The following is a 21,898-nucleotide window of genomic DNA, read 5'->3' on the forward strand; positions in this document are numbered from 1 at the left end:
ACATCCTTACATGGCCATGATTTAACAGTTTCTTTTAGCAGGACAATGAACCCAGTGGACTTCAGCTGTGAGTCGAGGCACAAGATGAATTAAAACATAACACAGAATTTAAGAGTGTTTTCAAAATTTATAAAATCCAGTGAACCTAAGCTATCTGAGAGCAAAGAGAGGATCTCAGAAAATGTATTATGTATTTAAAACATCTTAAGGGATTTAGTTAACAGAGCAGATCAGTTCAATCCCAGGCTGCTTATTATTGGATTTTCTACAACCCCAATTCTGACAATGTTGGGATGTTTTGTAAAATGTTAATATAAATGAAATGCAGTGATTTGCAAATCTCATACACCTGTATTTTATTCACAATAAAACATTGTTTGAACATGAAACTAAGAAATTGTACTATTTAAAAACAAAAACAAAGAAATTTGATGACAGGAACATTTTTCAAAAGACTGCATTAGGGGCAACTAAAGGCTGTAGAAGTAAGTGGTACAAAGAAGAAAAAGTTGGAGGCGCACTTTGCAGCTAATTAGGTTAACTGTCAACACGTCAGTCAGAGGACTGGGGATAAAAAGAGCATTTTAGAGGCTGAGTCTCTCAGAAGTAAAGATTGGCAGACAAAAAACAGTCTCAAAATAGTGGAACAATTTCAAAGTAATGCTCCTTAACAGAAAATTGGTCTGGTTATAGAGATTTTAGAAGATATGGTCTTATCCAGATGTGTTTGTTAGGGAAGGCTTTGCATAATTCAGCAAAACAATGTTAAACCTCATTCTGCATCATTACAGCAGCATGGCCTCATAGTAAAAGAGTCCCTGGTACAATTTCTTAGTGTAACCATTTGGTATATTTACTATGTTCCACTGTGAATAAAATGTGGGTTTGTCAGATTTGCAGCTCATTGCATTCTGTTTTAATTTACATTTTACCCAACGTTCCAACTGTGTCTGAATTAGGGTTGTATACTACATGGTCTGCTAGACGCCAATCAGATTTCCTGATAAACCTTTTCAGCACATCTGCGGATGTTTTAGCCCTCGTCGCACAGAATCAGAGAAACTAGCGAGGCCATCACCAAAGTTCGAGGAGCTGCAGAGCTCCACTCAGCTCCCAGCTCCAGTGAGTAATTGAGTAACCTTGTTTCTTTCAGAACAACCCAGCACACAAACAAAACCATTAATCCCCCACAGCTCTAAATGTTATTTTCGATGTTGATCAATAACATCCCTGAAATAGCGAGCAGAGACAGCAGGATGAGATTATGAAAAAGCTGCTGAAGGATTTATTAGACCGGCTGAGGACGACAGTCACTGCGCTCCGACTCCAAGAAATAAAACACATTCTTTCTGCTGTTTTTTTTCCTAAACCTTTACAGCCAGAGGCTCTGTGCTTCTGATCAGAGCTGGAAACAGTAAATGGTATTTTCTTAGATGTATTTTCTATAGTTTGTGCACTTTCCCATAAAAGTTTCAGGGTTGCTCAACAAATTAAATTCACTCCTTTTTGCTTTTCTTTTTTTTTTTTTCTCTCTCCATTTCACAGTTTCAGCTACATGATGAAATGTGTTATTATTAACACTATGTTTGATTCTTTATATATATATATTACATTTTATAATTATGAATGTATTTATGAATGCAATTGCTTGCAAATGTAGACAGCTAATAGGTGATTATCTTTGTCAGCTTTGAATTTCAGAGCTTTAATTTCCAAAATAACAAGTTCAGTGTCAGAGCTGCTAATTATTTGCTAATTAGATTCTGCCTCCTTCTAGCAGCAGCAATGTTTCTTTAAAAGGGGATAAAAAAAAATCACAGGGGATCTTTGTATGCTGGCGTCTCAGATAGCTTTTTCCTTTTAATCTTTACCTGTGTGGAAAACATGTTAAACCGCTGCAGAAGGGATGAAAAGGAGAAACCATTATTAGTCGGTTTCTCCTGACTTTATTATTTCCTGCCGCCGAAGGCAAAAGGGTCTGTGTGTGTGTGTCATAACCCACTAAAGGGATTTTAATGACGCTTTCAGAAAGTGATCATTGAATGTACATCTACAACTGATTAACTGTTGGATTTAGTCAAATTCAAGATTGCCACCACAGCTAAGCCACCTTAGCAAACACAAAAATGGTTATAACTCAGTCAGTTTTATAGATATTGAGCTAACATCTGGCTTCTTAGTAGCTGAGACTGGTACCCAAATGATACTCTGAGAGCTAACTGTTCGTGCAAGCTTTTCTCCTAAATCTGTGCCAGTAACTACTGGAGTCAGTTCTGTTTGTGAAATATCTCATGTTTAACTGGTTGGATTTTAATAAAACTTTCAGCAATAAATCATTTGGTTTACCTTTAAAACTGATCAGGTTTTGGAGTCAACCAAAGTCAAGATGGCTACCACAGCCAACTGATCTTAGAAAACACAAAATGGCCATAAATCATTAATTTTTACATATATTTGGCTAAATTTTGGTGTGGCAGGAGCTGAGACTAATTCATAACACAAACTCTGAGCACTACTCATTGCACGACATCTTTGCTTACAACTTTGGCATTAACTGTTGTGGTCTGTCTGTTAGCAAAATTGTACATTACCAGCAAATGGATTTTATTGAAACCTTCAGAAAGTAATCAAAGGATGTACACTTACATCTAATGAATTCCATCCATCCATCCATTTTCTTTACCTGCTTCTCCATTCCGGGTCGCGGGGAGTTGGTGTCTATCCCCTGCAGTCACTGTGCGAGAGGTGGGGGACACCCTGGACAGGTCACAAGTCCATCGCAGGGCCAGCTGATTAATTTTTGGAGTCAGTTTAGTTACAGATGGTTGCCACAGCTAATCAATCTTAGCTAGCTCAAAAATGTCTATAACTTGGTCAGATTTACAGGTACTGAGCTTCAGTTTGATGTGGTAGAGTCAAAAAACTGCGAGTCATCCCCACCACAAAGTTTAGGCTCTAAAGAGTTTCTCACATTGTATGAGGCTGCACATCAATTACAAGGTTTGACTAAAACTGTTACAACTCAATCCCTTCTCATCATAAGACATTAGTTTAACACTCTGGCATAAAAGGCAGAAGGCCTTTTAATGTTTATTAGAATCCTTACATTTGATGTCAGGAAAAAAAAACGCTTCAAAGCTCTCCTTCCTTTTTCCTGCTCTTTCTGTCGACTGATCTGGTTTCCAGATTCGACTGATAAAGTCAACACGAGCTGGAACAGCCTTGGAGGCGCTGCAGTGAGCCTGCAGCTGGAGAACAGTGTCAGCAGTCTCCTGATGGATCGGCTCCACTTGTCCTGTGATTATCTGTGTGTGAGCAGGTGGAGGCCATCGAGTCCATCCAAAGTCAAAACGCAGAGTAAAAACCCTGTCAACATATGAGCTTTGAATCATCTGAATCATTTCAGATCGAACTTGTCTAACCTGAGGTTTGGTGTTAAAGCTCGTGTAGAAGAATGAATGCTTTCCCTTCAACTGGTCGAGGCAGATGACCGCACTTTCTGAGTTGTTATCCTCATTTTTTTCTTTCCTCGGTAGGTTTCTATTAGAGTAAAATAACCTCAAAGTATCTAAGTAGAAGCCATGTTAAAAGCGTGTCAAATTTTCTGAAATGCTAAGGAATGAAGCTTTAGTGCTTGAGTTACTTTTTATTATCATAAGAAACAACTGGAGTATCCTTTCTGAAAGAAAGGAGATTACTGTATCAGACGTACCACTGAGAATTTATTTTATTAGTTCATTTTTCCCACAGTGGGCTCTTTTGCCCCTTTGGATAACCTTCATCAATGAGTCCAATCACAAATGACTTGAGTCTTGATTTTCTAAGGTGAAACTATCAAAGTACCGTTGCTAATGGGCAACCAAAAAATCGTTGGCATGCCTTTGACATTAGAGAGTTTGTTTTCCCCACAAAAAGTGTATTATTGAATGTCCAAGAAAAGATTCAGTGAAAAGAGTTAACTGTGTTCTCAACAGCATTTTTTAAAGACAAGTCTCCCATTTAGTGTTTCAACTAATAAATTTAATTCAACTCATCTGACTTAGAGAAGCAAAGTTATCTCAGAGAAGAAAGCAATTATATGAACATTTGACTAAAGACCCAAAATGTGTCAGCAATTTAAATATTTTTGCAAAAAAATGTAGTGTTTGATTAGGAAGGTCTGGACTAATGTTGAAAAAAAAGTTAAACCATCACTTGACCAGGATGTGACAAAGCACTGTTATTATAGATGCTTATAGGGAGTCGTGAAACAGAAAGACTTTAAGTCCAGTCTGCTTTGAACAGAAGGGATGTTTGCAGATAGGATCATCAAGAAGGTGAGAGAATCACATTAAAATTTATTGCACACTAGAAGAAAAATATTCTGGACTATCACTTTTTTTTTCATAAATGCAGTAATTTTAAGTGATTTTTTTTTTTTCACATTTTTTTTTTCTTCACAAGAACAAATCACTTCAAACACTGAGCTTTCAGGTAGCTTTTAAAATATGCAAATTAAGCAATAACTCAGTGATGAAATTTTCCCGCCTGCTCATGAAACGATTGAGTTTTTCATTTTGTGACCGTTCAAATCATGCTAAGCAGGATTAATGCCCTTGGGGGTCCCTGGGCACTGATGCTCAGGACCCAGTTTCATTTACAGGCACATATTATGGCAAACCATTACACGTGAAATCCATTAGGTTATAATTACCGTCATATCAATGAAAGACCAAATAACCAGTTTGCTTGATCTGGTAGAATCCACTTCAGTGGGCTTCAGATTTTAGTCACAAATCACTCACGAAAAAACATAAATCATCCCAATGCGCAGTTTGACTTTGGTAGTTTTCGTTAAACATAAATATCACAAGTTTCAAAGAGGCCAACACACCACCTGCTTCTGAACTAATATTGTAAAAGACTTGAAAGTCAAAACATTGTCCTTTCAAAGCAGAGTTTATATTATTACAGCTGAGCAGATTCAAACTCCCTTTGAGCCCTTTTGTTACTGTGTCTGATTTGCTGATCTGAATCAATACGTTGAGCTGAAAAGACATTCTCCAATTTCTTCTGGAAGGGGCAGCTGGAGTCTAAGAGAGCTGTGTTCTCTGTTTGCTCGTCGTCTCCATGGATCTTTCCTGTTATCAGCCATTTAGTACCTAATGACCCTGTAACCCTGTCAATACTCAGAGGCTGATTGCAGAATATTCTCTGTATAAGACATGTACAGCATAGGCTCACTGCTACTGAATCTGCTCGAATATACACTCACTGACAAAAGAAAAGTCAAGTATTCAGAAGGAATGGTCTGATTTGGACCTAATTTGGTACACCTGCAGACCAGTGATGGGTATGTAAATCATTTAGTTTGTAAGGAGCTAGCACGTCTAAAACAGGCACAAAAAGTACAGCAGTTGATGGCGTTTGATAGGACTCAATGTTGGTTGTACAAATGCCAAGGTGGACCAGAGGTATAACTGGTGGATACATGAGGGAACACACACGTCATGAAGGTTCAAGTTACTCAAAACAGGCACACCAAGAGAAGATTATCGTATTGTGTGCCAAACATTAAAGAACTCCATGACATCTGCACCATCTAGCCAAACACAAGTATTGGACTCTTTACAGCACAACCCACTCCGTGCCTCAGTGACAGGCATCACTATCCCGATCGTTTGATCTCATTAACACCAGATCAGAGATGCCGAGTGGCGCCTCTACTGGGAGGCATGGACTGATGACGAGTGGTGTTGTTCTGTGTTCAGCAATGAATCTCATTATCATAAATGACCATTGTGTATGCACATGACAGCACCAAGGTGAGAGAACTGATCCAGCTTTGTGGAGAAACAGACCAGTGTTACTCCAGGCATCGTGGTGTAGGGAACCATAGGGTTTGACTTCAGGGCACCTCTGGTAGTGACTGGAGGGACCCTGACAGCACAGCACTACATCCATGTGTCTTACCCCTCTGGGGATAGTACCCTGGTACTGTCTTTCAACAAGACAACGCCTGTCCATACACGGCATTTGTGTCAGTGGGAGTGCCCACTTCATGTTGAAATGTTTCTGTGGCCAGCCAGGTCCTCTGATCTTTTCCCAAGCTTATGTGTGGGATCAGCTCAAATGTCAACTCTGACCCGGTGCCAATTTGTAGGATCTCAAGGGTCAGTTCCAACAGCTGTGGGCCAACTTGCTGCAGTAGACGATATGACTGCATGAATCTGTGCTGTGCCAAATCATGGCTTGTGTCCAGGTCCAGGGGATGCCACGCCCCACTGACCTGGAACCAGCAGTATGCCTGTACTACTAGTTCTGTTTGATCTGATTTTATAACCACTGCACTACAGTCACACAACCTTTCAATTCATGTAGTTTCATTTAATTTCCTCTATTCCAACTGGGTGATTACCTATTTTATGTCAGCAAGTGTATTTAGTCAATAAAAGTTTATTTAATGTAATTAACAGTCATAACACGGATCTGCTCTGCATCAGAGTAAACTTTGAGGGGAAAAAAATAACTAAACAATTTACAGAGCACTGATTCTGTTTCTTTTATTCCAGGCCATAGTGGACCACTTTGAAGACAAGATATGTCCTGTGACGGAGCGCCTCAAAGTCTTCTACTGCTGCCAAGTCCCACCCAGATGGGCTGTCCAGGTATCACACCTGTTCTCTTAACAAACACATGAGACTGTTTATTGCTTTTATTTCAGTGAAAGAATAAAAAATGTTTCTAGTAACTATTAAAAATTCAGTCATTGATCTCCTGAGACTCAACTCACTCAACTCTGAGTTAGTCTTTGTTGTGTTGTTGCCATTCTGTCTTCACTTCATTCTGTTTTGAGCATAGTTCCTAATAAATGCTCTTGCAGAAGCCAAAAAACACTGAAACAAGGGTTGATGTAAAGCTAAAGGCCTCACAGGGACTATAGAAAACTGCACTAATGACATTCTGTTACAGACCTACTAAAGCACAAAGTGCAAAAAGATCTCTGAAGATAAATATTAAACCACCCCGAACAGGAAGGAGAGCAAAAAGGGAAAAAAGCAGTAATAGATAGATTTGGACTTGTCCAGGAGATTAAAGGAGGAGGAGTGTTGCAGAGAGGGGGAGATCAGCTGGGGAGGAGACATCAGTGAGGCAGCGTGTAATAACTGATAACAGCAATAAAGCTGGAATTGAAGAGTGTGTATCGGCGCCTGGGGACGTGGAAGTGGGCTGAGGAGGAGGAGGACTGCAGCAGATGCTTTTTCTTTTCACAGCAGAACCAAGACGTGCGTGGAACAAAGTACCAAAAGTCTTTTTATGGCCGCAGTTGGCGTTCTTTCTTTCTGTCTGTTTTGCTTTATTTTCAGGAGAAAATATTTCACTTTTGTACCGTTTGTGTCGGAGTTATTTTTGTCTCACACAGGATGATGACCCTGCTCTCCACTCTTAACAACCTATTAGAACACGGCTGAGTCGTGACAAATTTGGAAAACCTTCAGTGGTTTATTCAATTTTCTGCACCACTGAGATGTTTCCCTGTGCCCTCACCATACTATATGTGCGCCCAGCATGACGCTCTCTGACCCCATCAGGATGCAGATCACACCATGCCTGACTAAGTTGTTTCCATGACCTTGTCACAATATTAGTCGTGGGCTAAGCTTACAGCCAGTGTGGCTACACCTGCTTCAAATTCTTGACAACAGAGCCATGCGCAGGGGTCAGTGTCAAGTCATAAATACACTGAAACCATGCTCCCCAGCTATTGTATTGCTTCCCCAAGACGCTCTCTTTTGCCCTCACCATGTGAGCATGTTTTCACGACAATAGTATTGAGAACGCCCACGATTGCGCCACTCACAGGGCCCTGCACTGACACTACTCGGACCTCGTCAAGATGCAGCTACAATGCACTAGAAGATGCCACCATGCTAGCTTGACACTGTACTCTTGGTTATTATGACTGTTCTGGGTTGCTTTCGTGTCCATGATCTGCAGAATTTTCCTCAGTACAGCAACAAGAATCAAGTCTGTCTGAGTTTTACATATCAGGTCATAAAAATATGATGTGGTTTTATCAGGTTCTAAAATCAATTGAATCCGTCCTCAAGTGTTCAAAGAACACCCAACAGATTTCACTGTCATTATTTTTACATATACAGAAAAGTTAAAATGGAAAAGCTGTGTGTAAAAAAAAAAAAACTAAGTCTGCCCTTGCTTTTTCCATGGGATTTAAGAAGAAAAGTAGCAGCCAGGTATGTGTGAACATAATTCCAAGGTGTAAAGACATCAGGAAGGATCTCAGAGAAGCAACTGTTGCTGCTCATCCATCTGGGAAGGGTTATAAGGCCATTTCCAAACTATAACTTCTGGACAATGTTCTTTGCACAAATGAGACCAAAGTAGAGATGTTTGGCGATAATGCACAGCGCCATGTTTGGAGAAAACCAATCACAGCATCGCAGCACAAACACCTCATACCAACTGTCAAGCACGGTGGTAGAGGGGTGATGATCTGGGCTAGTTTTACAACCACAGGACCTGCAATTATTGTGTCAATCATGAACTCCTCTTTAGACCAAAATATTATAGAGTCAAATGTGAGGCCATCTGTCAGCTCGGCTCAAATAGGGTGATGCAACAACACAACGATCCCACACACAGCAGCAAATCTACAACAGATTGGTTAAAACAAAGAAAAAAATCAGGGTGTTTCAACAGTGCAGTCAAAGTCCAGACCTCAACCTGATGGTCCGGTCAGCATGGGCCCTGCATCACAAATACACTGCCATCACACTCCCCCACTTTCCACTCAGGAGCCCAATACTCCTGACGATAAACCTCCATGACCTCATTACAGAAGTTATGCACGCCCACAACCCTCTGCAACGTTTTGCACGCTTTCACTTTTTGTGGAGAGCCCAAAGTGTTCTCAGTATGTCAGAAAGGTCTCACTACAACCTTTCAAAGACCACCCATGTTCAGGTTGATTTTTTTTTTAACATAGGGTCCTCAACCAGTGTGAAAAGGGCTTTATGTACCATTTGTTTTGAACATTTAACTTCAGTAACACATCTGAAAAATTTCCAAAGCAATCCAGACATTTTTTTTTATTTGTTTTTACAATATTTAATTTTTTTTCACTTACTGGTCAGTGAATAATGATATGAAAATAATGATTGTGAACATAATTTTTCATACTTTTTTGTGAGCGTGCTTTGTGAGTTTCATCGTATCTGGTTTTGTTTTCTTGTTCTCTGCAGAAACAGCTGGCCAGCCTGCTCATAGACCTCGGCTGCATCAGTTCAGCTCTGCTGCTTTATGAAAAGCTGCAGCTCTGGGAGGATGTAGTTATCTGTTACGAGAAGCTTGGCCAACATGGAAAGGTACACACACACACACACACACAGAAATACAAAGTCAGCCAAAATGCATCCAAATCACTCATCTGTGGGATCGAGCTCATTTTGGATGCTTCTCCTTAGTGTTGATATAATCTTATGGCATGTATGAGCTTCATCGTTAAAAACAGATTGCATCTACAGCTTTGATTACAAGTCATTCGTGTGGAAAGGTCTAACCACAATGCAGCAACCTTTTAAAAAAAAAAACAATTCTGTATACTTACTAAAACCCATCATTATGTTAGCATTTGTATCGAGTTAATTGTTTTTACAGATGGATCCTGTTCAGATGTAATATGAGAAAACAGACTGACATATTGTTTGACATAATGACCCAGAGTTGATTTTATTTTTACACCAAAGTTTTATTTATTTTTCTTCTTTTTAACAAATTTTGTCCTTCCCTTTTATGAGTTCTTTGAGGTATCTTGCTGTATCCTCTCATGCAGTGTGAAGGCAGAAACCAAGGAGCTGTGTTTTTGTTGGCGACTTGATTCAGACTTTTCATGATAGATAATCAAGTTCTGTTGAGTTGAATTACCCAGACTAGGGTTTTATAACATGAGTGACTGCACACTGTCATTCTGTCCAGGCTGAGGTGTGTTTGGGTCATTGTCTTGGTGCATGGCAGACATTAAACCATCTAACAAATGCAGCAGGACACTGTAAGTTGAGGAATATTTTTATGTTTGCTCAAAATCAATTTTTTTTGCTGCAAAACCCACCCAAACCACTGATCCTTCATGATAGCAATTATACACTGAGGAGTCTTGTTCCACCCCAAAATCTTGTCTGTCCATAAAATTTTGTTCAAGTCATCCCGAGTCCAATGCCAATGACCTTTGGTGTACTCCAGGGCCGCCAACTTGTCTAGAAGGGAGTAAAAGAGTTTTTGTGAAATTATTTTTAAATAAAAAGCTCCTGCTTTGCCTCCTCCAGTCAGTTGATACAGACACTTCAGGTGGACATGTGTCATTAAGCTGAGCTGTGAGTTATGAGACAGTTAAGTGTTTCTGACACAAACTGAATGCGTTCCCTCCCTCTGTAAAGGAAGTTACCCACAGCCCCTAAACTGTGAAGCAGGTGACATCGAACCATAGTGAAGTGATGAAGAGCGATTGCGTTCTGAAAAGCACCTAGTGATTCTTTATTCTTGGTGATTGAGTCCTTAAGAATATATTTACAAATTTTGTGAAAGTTACTTATGTTTGGGGAAGGTTTAGTCCATTGGTAGGGAGGTCATCTTCCAGTTGAAAGATCAGGGTTTTTTTTTATGTGATCTGCTGTTTTTGCTGTTTTCTTGACACTACTGCATGTTAAAAAATGACTTACAGAAGAACCTATGTTAAAACACTTTAAAAGTATAATTTTATTTTTAGTACCATCATTGTGTTTACTACAATTAAAGTGATATAATAAATTTTCTAATTCTGTGTAAATGATTAACACCATTTTAAATTATTTCTAAGCAAAATGTTTGTTATTGGACACTGGTTTGTTGAGTGGCTTTCACTGTCAGCCTACGGGAGCTCGATTGTGATTGGCTGGCACATTTTTCTTCTCATCAAACCTCATACACATTCTTACACTTGTATCAGTATAAAAGAGGTGTAAAATTGCTGTGTTTACACTTCACGCTCTTTCACCAGTCACACCCGTTAACAAGGGTCTGCTTATGGAAAGTTCAGTATCAGCGATGAGACAATCAGGCTAACAGCCAGCAGCAAACACACACACATGCACGCACACACACACACAGAGTTACACAGTTGGATCTCTGCCCTCTGGGAGCTCTCGCTGCTTTCTCACTGTTCAAACTGAGGGACCATTTAATACCCAGCACTTCTTTGTCCAGACAAGGCCATTTTTCACACTGGCTCTGCTGCTATCGGCACACACTCACACACACACACACACACACACACACACACACACTCATGGATGCTGGGTGAGTAACTCACAGAGGAGTTAATCTGCTGTTTGATGTGGATGAAGCAGCTCAGGGTGTTACATCCCCCCCGTCCAGCCCCCTCATATTTTTCCTGGCCTGTAGATGTGTGGAGCCCGTCACACATTCTCATCCTCGTTTTATTTCGGAAGCAGTATCGGTCTATCTGGTGTAGTGGAGCGCCGCGGGGTTTTATCAGAATCAATAATAATGTAGAGCTTTTTCCCTCTCACATAAGACACTCATCATTTTTCTGTCTATCAGCTGATCGATAACATACAGAAGCATTTCGCTGCTGCTCCTGCTCTGAATCTTTAATGTAACTTTATTTTTTTACCTTTCAGGTGTAGTTTTTTTTTTTTACCTTTACATGTCAAATTTGAGAGGTTTCAACACAAATATACATCTGCTTTCAGGGGGATTTTTGTTAACACAAATTAAGCAACATTAATATTGCAGAGTGCTTTTTTTAGAGGGGATTTCAAACAAGATGGTCTTTAATGATTATTTGGGGATGAGATTCCTCTGCTTTTCAGGCATTTTGAACCTTGGTTTCCACCTTTTTACTGCCACAAGTTAAGTTTAGACTGAGCTCTGAGGAAGACGTTGTGGATATGAATAACATCTACACACACCCTCTATTAAAATGCCAGGTTTTTGTGATGTAACAAAATAAAACCACAAAAAATTATTTTAAAACTTTTGCAATCTTTAATGTGATTTACTGTATATTCTGTACAAGTGGAAAACTCACAAATCTGTTTGGGGAAAAATATAATAAATAAAAAATTGCAATCAGCTGGTTGCGTAAGTATGCACACCTTTAAAGTAATTCTACCTTAAACTCAAACATCTTTTGGTTTAATTACAGCCTTGTTGGTACACACCTGCCTTCAATCAGTCAGTTATCATGACTCTGACTAACATTAACTTTAGCTGTACCAGTACAACCCCAATAATTTACACTATAGGATTTTCCTGCTTTTTCCCCTTCCCCAAGATACTCTCCTGTGCCTTCACAAAGGGCGCAGGAGGTCTGTCCATCAGTCATCCAGCAGTCTGACTGTCCATCAGCAAAGGTCTGTCCATCAGCAGCATTTTCCAACAACCGTACTCCAACCCCAATTGTGAGAAAGTTAAAGCGTTGTGCAAAATGTAAACGCAAACAAAATGCAATGGTTTGCAAATCTCATAAACCCATATTTTATTCACAATGCAACATAGTCAACATATCAAAAGTTTAAACTAAGAAAACATACCTTTTTTGAGAAAAAATAGGAGGTGATGGCGGCAACACAGCTCAGAAAAGTTAAGATCCATGTTTACCACTGAAAAAGCAATGGAAAAAGCTCCCTGGATGGAAAGTAAAACATCTTCAATTACAGAAAAGAAGTGCAGTTGATTGCTTTTAAACTCTTAGGATTTGTCCTGGATCATGTTTTTCTGTTTCGTTTTTTCCCTATAGTTGATCTTTTCTCAAAGTGTGAGGTTTCTTGGCCTGTTTCCACTGCACAGATGATGGTTCTGATCTTCAGTGACTTCTCTTCATGGCTAATTGCAGTACTGGTGACCCATTTCTGCTCTGGTGTTGTTCTTGTGCCATAAACCCTGAAAAATGAATCTCATGAGTCCCCTTATGTCTCTTGCACTTGTTAAGCTTGTAGCTGGAGCTGCACACACCTCATCTTTAGTGTAGTCCAATACTTATGTCCACTGCCTCCACATTTGTCAGCTGGAGCCACATTTAGGGGCCTCACCTAAATTATCCAGGCAAGCCAGAGTTATAGGTTTTTTTTTTCCATCTCGTCACATGGGGGTATGCTGGACCATTTACAGATTCAGATGATTCTAAGTTGTACAAAGTACCTAACGTGTTCTTTATTCAGTCATTAACAAACATACTGCTTCTTCTATTATGTGCAGTATTTGTACTCTGTAGCTCTTGAGACGTTTGTCTCACACAAATTTTAAAACAATCATTTGGAGGAGAAACAAAACAAAAAATCTAGTCTATGAACCGGGCCATCACAGAAGCAATGCCATTGTGCAGATGGAACCGTACAAATGCAAACTTCGTTTTATTGTTACAGACGGTCATAATCGCAGTAAGTATGCAGACAGCATACATCAGGAACATTAAGTCCATCAGAAGCAGCACACCCAGGTTCAGAGTGCAGATGTGCAGACATGACGTGAGTGCTGAGGCTGATCTCAGGCCTGTTTTTCAGACTTCTCCTTTATGTCCAGAGCCCTCGGTGGGACTCAGGCAGCCTGCCAACTCTCTTTTATTCAATTACACCGAGCTTTGTCTCTCCAATTTGATTACCCAGGTTGCTTTTGGCTAATAATAAAAGTCTCCTTTCCCCTCTCGTCTTAAACCATGTGCTCTGGTGGTCCCAGCCAACAGTCCATGTTATGTTCCCACTGAGGTCCAAAACAAGGTAATCCATTTGTCTGGACTGATTTGGTCTCTGTCCAATTCTTCTTCTCTCCTGTCCTCTGCTCACCTCTTTCTCGTCTCACAGTTACATTGTAGCACACAGTTATGTACATAAATAATGTTTCTGCTTTTTTTAAACATATCTTTTCTGAAAGGCAAAAGGTGAACTATGATGTTTTTGTCTGTCTTGAGTGTGCGTGCGTGTGTCTGTCTTAGCAAAATATGTCTTGAACCACTAAAAAGGGTTAAGGCAAACTTCTGGAAAGTAATCTTTGGATGTACATACACAACTGATTAACTTTTGGATCCAGCACAATTCAAGATGGCCGCCACGCCAACCGATCTGTTGATTTTACAAGTTTGCTCACGCAGTCTCTGATTTTATAGTTCTATTTTAATGGCGAGAGATAAAATATCAACAAAATATCCAGAAAAACAAACCGCATTAATTGAAAGGTACAAATTGATTTGCAAATCAAAATAGAGTTAAATAAATACCCACCCAGAATTCTGGCTTCCACAGATTGGTTATGTGCCAATGTGACGCACATATTACAGTCAGCCAGTCAGTCTGAGCACATTCATTTAATGACTTTAAACAAAGTAGGTCTTTTAAAGCCTCACAAAGGTAGACATGCACCTCAAACTGTGCTGCCAACTAAACTGCGTCATGGTAATAGTATATAAAGAGAAAAAACAGATGAAGAGGAGCAATCTGCTGCACCGCTGCCTTCACTAAAATGCATGGAAGGCATGTCAGGAAAGCTGTATTTCAGCGTGTTAGTGATGATTGTTACACATTATTGTACAGCTCCTCTATGACAAAGTGAGATTTTCCTTATGCAGTTTTAATGAGTGACTCTGAACTTCATGTGTCTGTTTGTGCTGTCATGTAATTACTGCCGTTTGTTAATATGAAGCAGAGAGAGCAGATAGTTGGGGTAAATGATGCTCAGAGTTGGCACAAAAAACCTGGCACTTTTTTGTGAATTTGGGGCCTCATATATTGTGTAAAGAAGCAAATCGCCTTGGATTTATTTTATTTTATTAAAATATTCAACAGTACATTGGTGCACTACAAAGTTATCATTGCCCATCTAAGAACATGAGCTTTCAGATGCATGCTAAATTCATGCTACGTTCATAGTCTGACTTTGTGAACATTAGGATCTAAAAGAAAATCTTTTAAAATGTGTGGTATTTATATTTAGCTTACACTGTTTGGGGTCTTGTGTATTTTCTTTTTTTGCAGTAAGTTTGGATTTGCTACAACCTGCTACAAGTTCTGTTCTGTAGTTTAAGGGGAAATGTTTGTTTTGTTTTTTTTTAATTTAGACGTGCTAGTATCTTTGCCTAGCAGAGTTCAGCCCTGTAGCGAAACGATTTCACCAAGAAATTCCAGCTCAGGCTTAGTGAAACCTCAGAGGCCCTCAGCGTCACACCGGACAGGTTGGCAGATTCAGGCATTTGGAAACAAAAACAAGCGGCTCATTTTTCCACTCTCACAGCAGCACACGGCGTTCAAAGCGTGTTTGTGGCATGTTCAATTCAAATCTTCTTGACCTGACAACTTCCTAATTTGTGACACATTGTGTTAATTTTCACAGCTTTTATGTTATCGTGCCTTTAAGCTTTAGTTTTGTCCTTTAACTCATTATGTATCAGCTGTGGAACCTGATACACTGTTGGTATTTTACCTAAAAATAAGATGTTTAAGATGTTTTCTGTCCCCTTTACCACAACCGGGTCTCTTCATTTCCCCCCTCGCCCCCCTGACCAGCGTGTCTTCTGCTTCACGTCTGCTCAGGCTGAGGAGATTGTGCGCAGAGAGCTGGAGAAGAAGGAGACGCCGAGCCTGTACTGTTTACTCGGGGACATCTTGAATGATCATCAGTACTACGACAGGGCGTGGGAGCTGTCGGGCCGACGAAGTGCCAGAGCCATGCGCTCCAAAGCCCTGCTGCACCTCCGCAGCAAGGAGTTCCAGCAGTGCGTCGACTGTTTCGAGAAGTCGCTGAAAATCAACACCATGCAGGTGCAAACGCTGCTCTGACATTTTACTGAATTTGTGCTGTACACAGTAAAGTAAAACTTTGTCATTATTACTGTTGTTAATGAAGAGGTGCATTTTGCAGTTTTACTCAGTTAACATTATTTGCTTCTCATCATATGAGCAACAACAAGATGTGTTAAATCATATGTCAGTGTGAAAAACTAAATGTGTAATGATCCAACAGCTTGTAGAACCACCTATAACAACAAAAACTCTCAGTAACTGTTTGCTTTATGTCTCTTACATCATTGTGGAGAAATTTTGGCCCACTCTTCTTCACTACATTGCTTCGGTTCATTGATATTTATAGGCATTTGCTTTTGCACAGCTCTCTTAAAATCCCACTACAGCATTTTAATCAGGTTGAGGTCTGGATTTTAACTAACAAACCAAATACAGCATATTATCACAAACACCTCACAGTAGTGTTCAAGCACAGTGGTGGAGGGGTGATGATTTGGGCTTGTTTTGGAGCCACAAGACCTGGGCTCCTTTTAGTCATTGAGTCAGCCATGAACTTCCCCGTAGACCCAATGATTTTAGAGTCAAATGTGAGACCATCAGTCTGACAGCTATAGCTTGGACCAAACTGGGTCATGATGAAACAGAACAATGATCCCAAACACAGCAGCTGATCTACAGCAGAACGGCTGAAAAAAGAAAATAATCAAGGAGTTGAAACGGTCCAGTCGATATCTTGGCCTCGGCCTGATTTGAAATGCTGTGATGGGACCTTGAGAGAGCTGTCCAGAAATAAATGTCTGTAAATCCCAATGAACTGAAGCAACAGTGGAAAGAAGAGCGGGCCAAAATTACTCCGCAAACGTGTGAGGCATCGATAAACCAACTGCTTCAAATTATTGGTGCTAAAGATGGTTTTACAAGCCGTTAGATTATAAAATGAACTCAGCTTTGATGTGTTTATGTTACATCAGTTGTTGTTGTTTATCTAAAATTAATTTGACTAAATTGTTTTACTCACTTAAGACTAGATTTTATTATTTTTCAACATGTGAAAGTATAGAACAGGAAGAAAAAAATGTTTTTTTTTTAACCATAACAGCAGCTGATGATGAAAATTTTCCCAAGAAAATCTATAAAAGTAGAGCTCTAAAATAAACCCTCTCTTAAAAAAGCCTTCTCTTTGCTGTGTGTATACCGATAGCTGAAACAGTTTTTCAGCAGACTGGGTTCTGGTGTGTATTTCAGTTCGCCTCACCACAAACCTGACCTTGATTCGTCTTGACACTACCTACATCTCTGGTGCTCCTAAAGCAGAATCTAACTTTGACACTCTTTTCAACAAACAGGGTTTTTTTTTTGTTTTTGTTTTCCAAATCCTGTTGGATATCTCCGCGTTTTGGCTGATTTGATTGTTCTGTGTGCAGCTCGGTGTGTGGTTTTCCCTCGGATGTGCCTACTTCACTCTGGAGGGCTACGAGGGAGCTGCCAGGGCTTTCCAGAGGTGTGTGGGACTCGAGCCAGATGTAAGTGTCCACGCTCACACACTGCACACACAGGCTTGTCTTTCTGTGGAAACTCACCAACATTAGGATTGTTTTCCTCCTCTGGACATATGAGAATGTCACCTATAGGTCTTCTGGTTCCGGTCTACTTTGTATCCCCAGAACCAGAACCAAACATGGAGAAGCAGCTTTCAGTTTCTATGCACCATCAATCTGGAACAAAAAACTGCAAAACAGCCGAAACCCTAAATCCCTTTAAATCAAGGCTGAAAACTCACCTGTTTAGAGCTGCCTTTGATTAGTACATCGCAAACAAATCCAGGTGAAAAGCTGCTCTGAACAAAATATCTTATTACATATTAACCATCTGTATCTACTCGATGATTTTTATGATTTTGTGTGATGATTCTAATGTTCTGAGGATCTACTGTGTGATGTTTTTGATGATTGTAATGATTCTACTGATGTTTTCATGATGTAAAGCACTTTGAATGCCTTGCTGCTGAAATGTGCTATACAAAGAAATTTTTACTTACTTATATTCAATAATAAAATAACAGTAAATCACAACTGTTTTCAAAGCAAGTAAGCATTTTCAAAATTCACTTTTTGAAATCCCAACAGCCTTTTGTGTGCATTAAATAAAAGCTGCACCACTGTATATGGAGGGAGGACACTATAAACAGTCCAGTACGCTGCAGTTTCACTGAAGAAGGCCACAAGAGCATGGGTCCATCAGTTTAGGACCTACGTTTGTAATAATCTAATCTGACAGAATGCCGATGTTTTGATGTCTGAACTGTATAAGAAATGTAAAGTTTGTGATTGTAAAACGTTTGTTTGAAAAGACTTGGGAAGTTCAAACAGTTCACACTGTCAGTTAAACATTCTGTGGTGAAATCTTCCAAAAAAAAATCATGAAACTTAAATTGCAATTGCCTAAAAACTTTAAAATAAAGCAGACATGTAGAGTCCAACTTTCTGTGACTTGTTTAAACTTTGAATGGTGATTCTGTTGTGAATCTGTCTGAAATACAGAGCAACACTGAGTTCTGGGTTTTCTCACTCGAGTTGACAAAATTCCTTTGTTGTCTGGAAATCTTTTACGATTGTTTGGGAATTTTGTCTGTTTTCTGATGTCCAGCTACCAAAAGTCAGAGCACACTGTTCTCATTCAGGCTGCATGTTTTCATGTGTTTTTTCATCTGGGTTTTTCTAACACTGACTGTGTGTGTGTGCGTGCATTACACACAGAGAACCATTACATCATCTGCAACCCAAACACACACATGCGGAGAACATGGTGGTGATTCTGTCCAACACTGGATCACATCTAAGGCTCCAGTTTCATGTGTTTATTACTGCTGGCAGAAAACATGGAGATGTTCATTCAGCTGCTTTATTTTGTGGAAAACTAATGAAAGACATCACTTTGAACTATTTCATTTAACATCTGAACAGTTTGGTTTTAAAAAACAACAACATGAACATTAAATGAAATTATGATTTTTTTTTTTTCAGTTCCAGAAAAGGGAAATGTTGGCTTCGATACATTTCACCTATGTGAAGCAACATTTATGACTAATCAGGATGAGTTCTTGTCATGGAGCATTTTGTTGAGTTTCCACCAGAAACCTCCAGCCCCTGACCGCTTCTCTTCAGTCCACTGGAACCTTGTTTTATTTCTCTTTAGCTCCTTTGGCCTTTCTGGATGGAAATCTCATTTTCTTCAGCTGACTTCTTACAAACATCGACTCATTTCTGAACATTTGTGGGGTTCTTTAAGGGATTTTGCTTTCAGTTTTCTGCCCCGACGCTTCAGCCAACCTGCCTGTTTCCATTTTTAACCCGAATATTTTCATTTTCAAACCCAGCTGATGGAAACAGCCGACATGTTTGACTCTGTTCAGAGTTCGTTCGTTGTTTCAGCTGACAGTCTTCTTGTTTCCTATCAGATAAAGAAACCTTCTTTTGCATAATTAGGATTGTGCAGGTTTTTGTTTTAGAAAGTCTCTGATGATTTCAAAGTTTGTTTGTTTTTTTACAAAGCTTAAATGTTTATTACATCTCTGATCTATTTCCTGTTCTTTCCCACAAAAAAGGTTGATTCCATTTTCAGTTTGCTTTTGTTTTAGTCAGTTTTCAGTCTCAATTTTGACTGTTTTTGTCTATGTTTTATTTATTTATTTAATTTATTAACTCTAACATTTGCTACATTGAACAATTATTCCTTTACTTTCCCTTCCCCTCTCCTCTCGAACGCCCCTCTTTCAGAACGCCGAGGCGTGGAACAACCTCTCTACAGCTTACATTCGCCTCCAGATGAAGTAAGTTTCACCCCTGGGTGTTTGACCAGGCAGGCCTGTTTTAATTTAACGTGTTTATATGCTGAGGAAATGTCCTGCTGTCCATGTGGAAGGTAGTAGAATAAGGTTAAGTGTTGATTATCACTTTTTTTTATTTGCGAGCAACAACAGAGCCAATAAATGGATGTTCCGGCCACCTGGAAGCGGGGTTATGTGGGCAAAAAGTCATAAAGAATGAATGTCTTACCTGCTGTAGATAGCTCTTTGAACGCTCTCAGTTTAGAGAAATGGTTTAATACTAGCAGGACTGATGAGCTAACGGCTAGTCTGAGAGGATCCACTTCCTGAAAACAGCTCTACTCTGTAGTTTTACAGTGGATCATTCAAACTCTATTTCATAGATCCTCACATTGATTTTAGTTTCACTTTCCAAGGTTTTTTACATACGGTTATTGGGAAGCTTCAAATAGCAGCAGCAGCTAGCAGTTGCACTTCTAGTGCAGCCTGGGGACACTTCCAGCAGGAATTTCGTCATATTTCTGTCAGAATAATTGCATACTGTGAAAAGAGTGATAATGTAAAGATTTAATTAAAAGCATGATCTCTTTTTCTTTTAACTATGCTTGTTTAAAGAGCTATCCACAACGGGTAAGATAGTAACAGTAAACCTCGATCAGTAGTTCTTCAGACCTTCTGAAGGACTTTGAAGGTTTTGACCTTTGGTTGTTTTTTTCACTTGAGTTCAGTCCAGTCCTGACCATGACAGCATGTTGTGCAGTTTGTGTTTATTAAAAATTGGGAAACCAAAACAAAAGACTAAATGTCAAGTCTAAAAACTTTATTCTAACAGTTCAACAAAATCTGAAAGTAATCTCCAAGAAGTAGAGAAAAATCCTGCAAAGACCTGAAATTGGACCTGAGACCACCTGAGCCTCACTGTTCAGCTGATCGTCTGCTGACAGCTCTTTGAGAATCAGCTCAAATCCTGCTTTCTGTCAAGCTGGGCTATCGTTGGTATTTTTCATAGATTCAGCTGAAGAAATGGGAACAGCCTGAGTCTTTGTGACAGGCGGCTGCTAGCAAAAAGCCTAAAAATCCAGTTTAAAGTTGGGTTTTTGCTAAGTTGTCTGTTGTGTCGACACAGCAGTGGTTCATCCTCTGCGCTCTGAGCCTTTTTATGCCTGAATGATTCATCGAGTTAAGAGGCTTCAAGAGAAAAAATATTCTTTTGAAAATAGACTGACAGTAAAAACAAAAATCTTTAATAGATCTTTAGAAAGTCTGGAAAACTATTGGTCAAGATTATTTTAAAAGATTAAAGGAAGTAATAGGGAGGAATATGTGAAGAAAGTAGAAGTGGTTAAAGATTTTTGCACAGTCACATATTGTTGGGTTTTATTTCAATGTTGTGAGTCTTTTGAGTTTGTGCTTTCCTGAAATCTAAAAAAAAAAAACTGGGTAAAGCTTTATTAGTAACTAGTCTGCTCTCGAGTCAAATCAGAGGGATAAAAAAAAAAAGAAGCTCCTTTTAACCCAAAAATGTGTCCCAGTTGCCGTCTCAGTCCTGTCCTTCTCCTCGACCGGCAGGAACAAAGCCTTCCGTACGCTGCAGGAGGCTCTGAAGTGTAACTACGAACACTGGCAGATCTGGGAGAACTTCCTGGTCGTCAGCACCGACGTCGGAGAGTTTGCTGAAGCCATCAAGGCGTACCACCGTCTCATGGACCTGAGGGAGAACTACAAAGACATCCAGGTGCGGCACAGCTCCTGTCATCATCTTTGGTTGCATCACTTCCTGATAGAAGGACATTTTTAACTTAAATGTGTCAACTGGACGATAGCTCGGTAGTATTTTGGGACTTCCTCATGTGTTATCTAAGGTGTATAAACTGTAGAAGAGATGTAGCTCAGGCTGCAGCCCTTGGTTCCTTAAGGTCACCATGGTAACAACACACCTGTGTCTGTCGCTCTCTGACAGAAATGCAGAGTGGAAAGTAATCCTCAAACAGTCACTGTGTGAAAGCTGTATGTTGTAGAGAAAAACGTAATGTTATGCATATAACTACTGTTCCCTGAAGGAGAGGAACGAGGTACAACATATGTACTATGGGATATCACGCTCCCGCGTGTCCTGGCTGAAGACACCTTTAATCGCGCCTTTAGGCAAATGACGTGATGACGACAAGTGACAGGCCCCGCCTGCACTATGTAACCGTCCGTCATCACAGTCATTCCTCAGTTCAATAGCCGCTCTTCACCGAGCCCAGCTGAGCAGCGGGGCAGCCATGTGTTGTACCTCGTT

The 21,898-nt window shown here is 39.8% G+C and overlaps 1 protein-coding gene across 1 annotated transcript in view; it reads left to right on the top strand.

Moving 5' to 3' along the window:
- The window catches only part of ttc27 (tetratricopeptide repeat domain 27), a 100,361-nt gene that overhangs the window by 53,562 nt on the left and 24,901 nt on the right, over positions 1–21,898 (top strand). Inside the window, exons 11-16 of the mRNA XM_017427223.3 lie at positions 6,552–6,647; positions 9,243–9,365; positions 15,579–15,806; positions 17,213–17,311; positions 19,565–19,617; positions 21,184–21,349. Coding sequence (XP_017282712.1) covers positions 6,552–6,647; positions 9,243–9,365; positions 15,579–15,806; positions 17,213–17,311; positions 19,565–19,617; positions 21,184–21,349 — 765 coding nt within the window. The remainder of the gene's footprint in view (positions 1–6,551; positions 6,648–9,242; positions 9,366–15,578; positions 15,807–17,212; positions 17,312–19,564; positions 19,618–21,183; positions 21,350–21,898) is intronic.

Source organism: Kryptolebias marmoratus, linkage group LG22, assembly GCF_001649575.2.
Source record: "Kryptolebias marmoratus isolate JLee-2015 linkage group LG22, ASM164957v2, whole genome shotgun sequence".
Classification (NCBI taxonomy): Eukaryota; Metazoa; Chordata; class Actinopteri; order Cyprinodontiformes; family Rivulidae; genus Kryptolebias; species Kryptolebias marmoratus.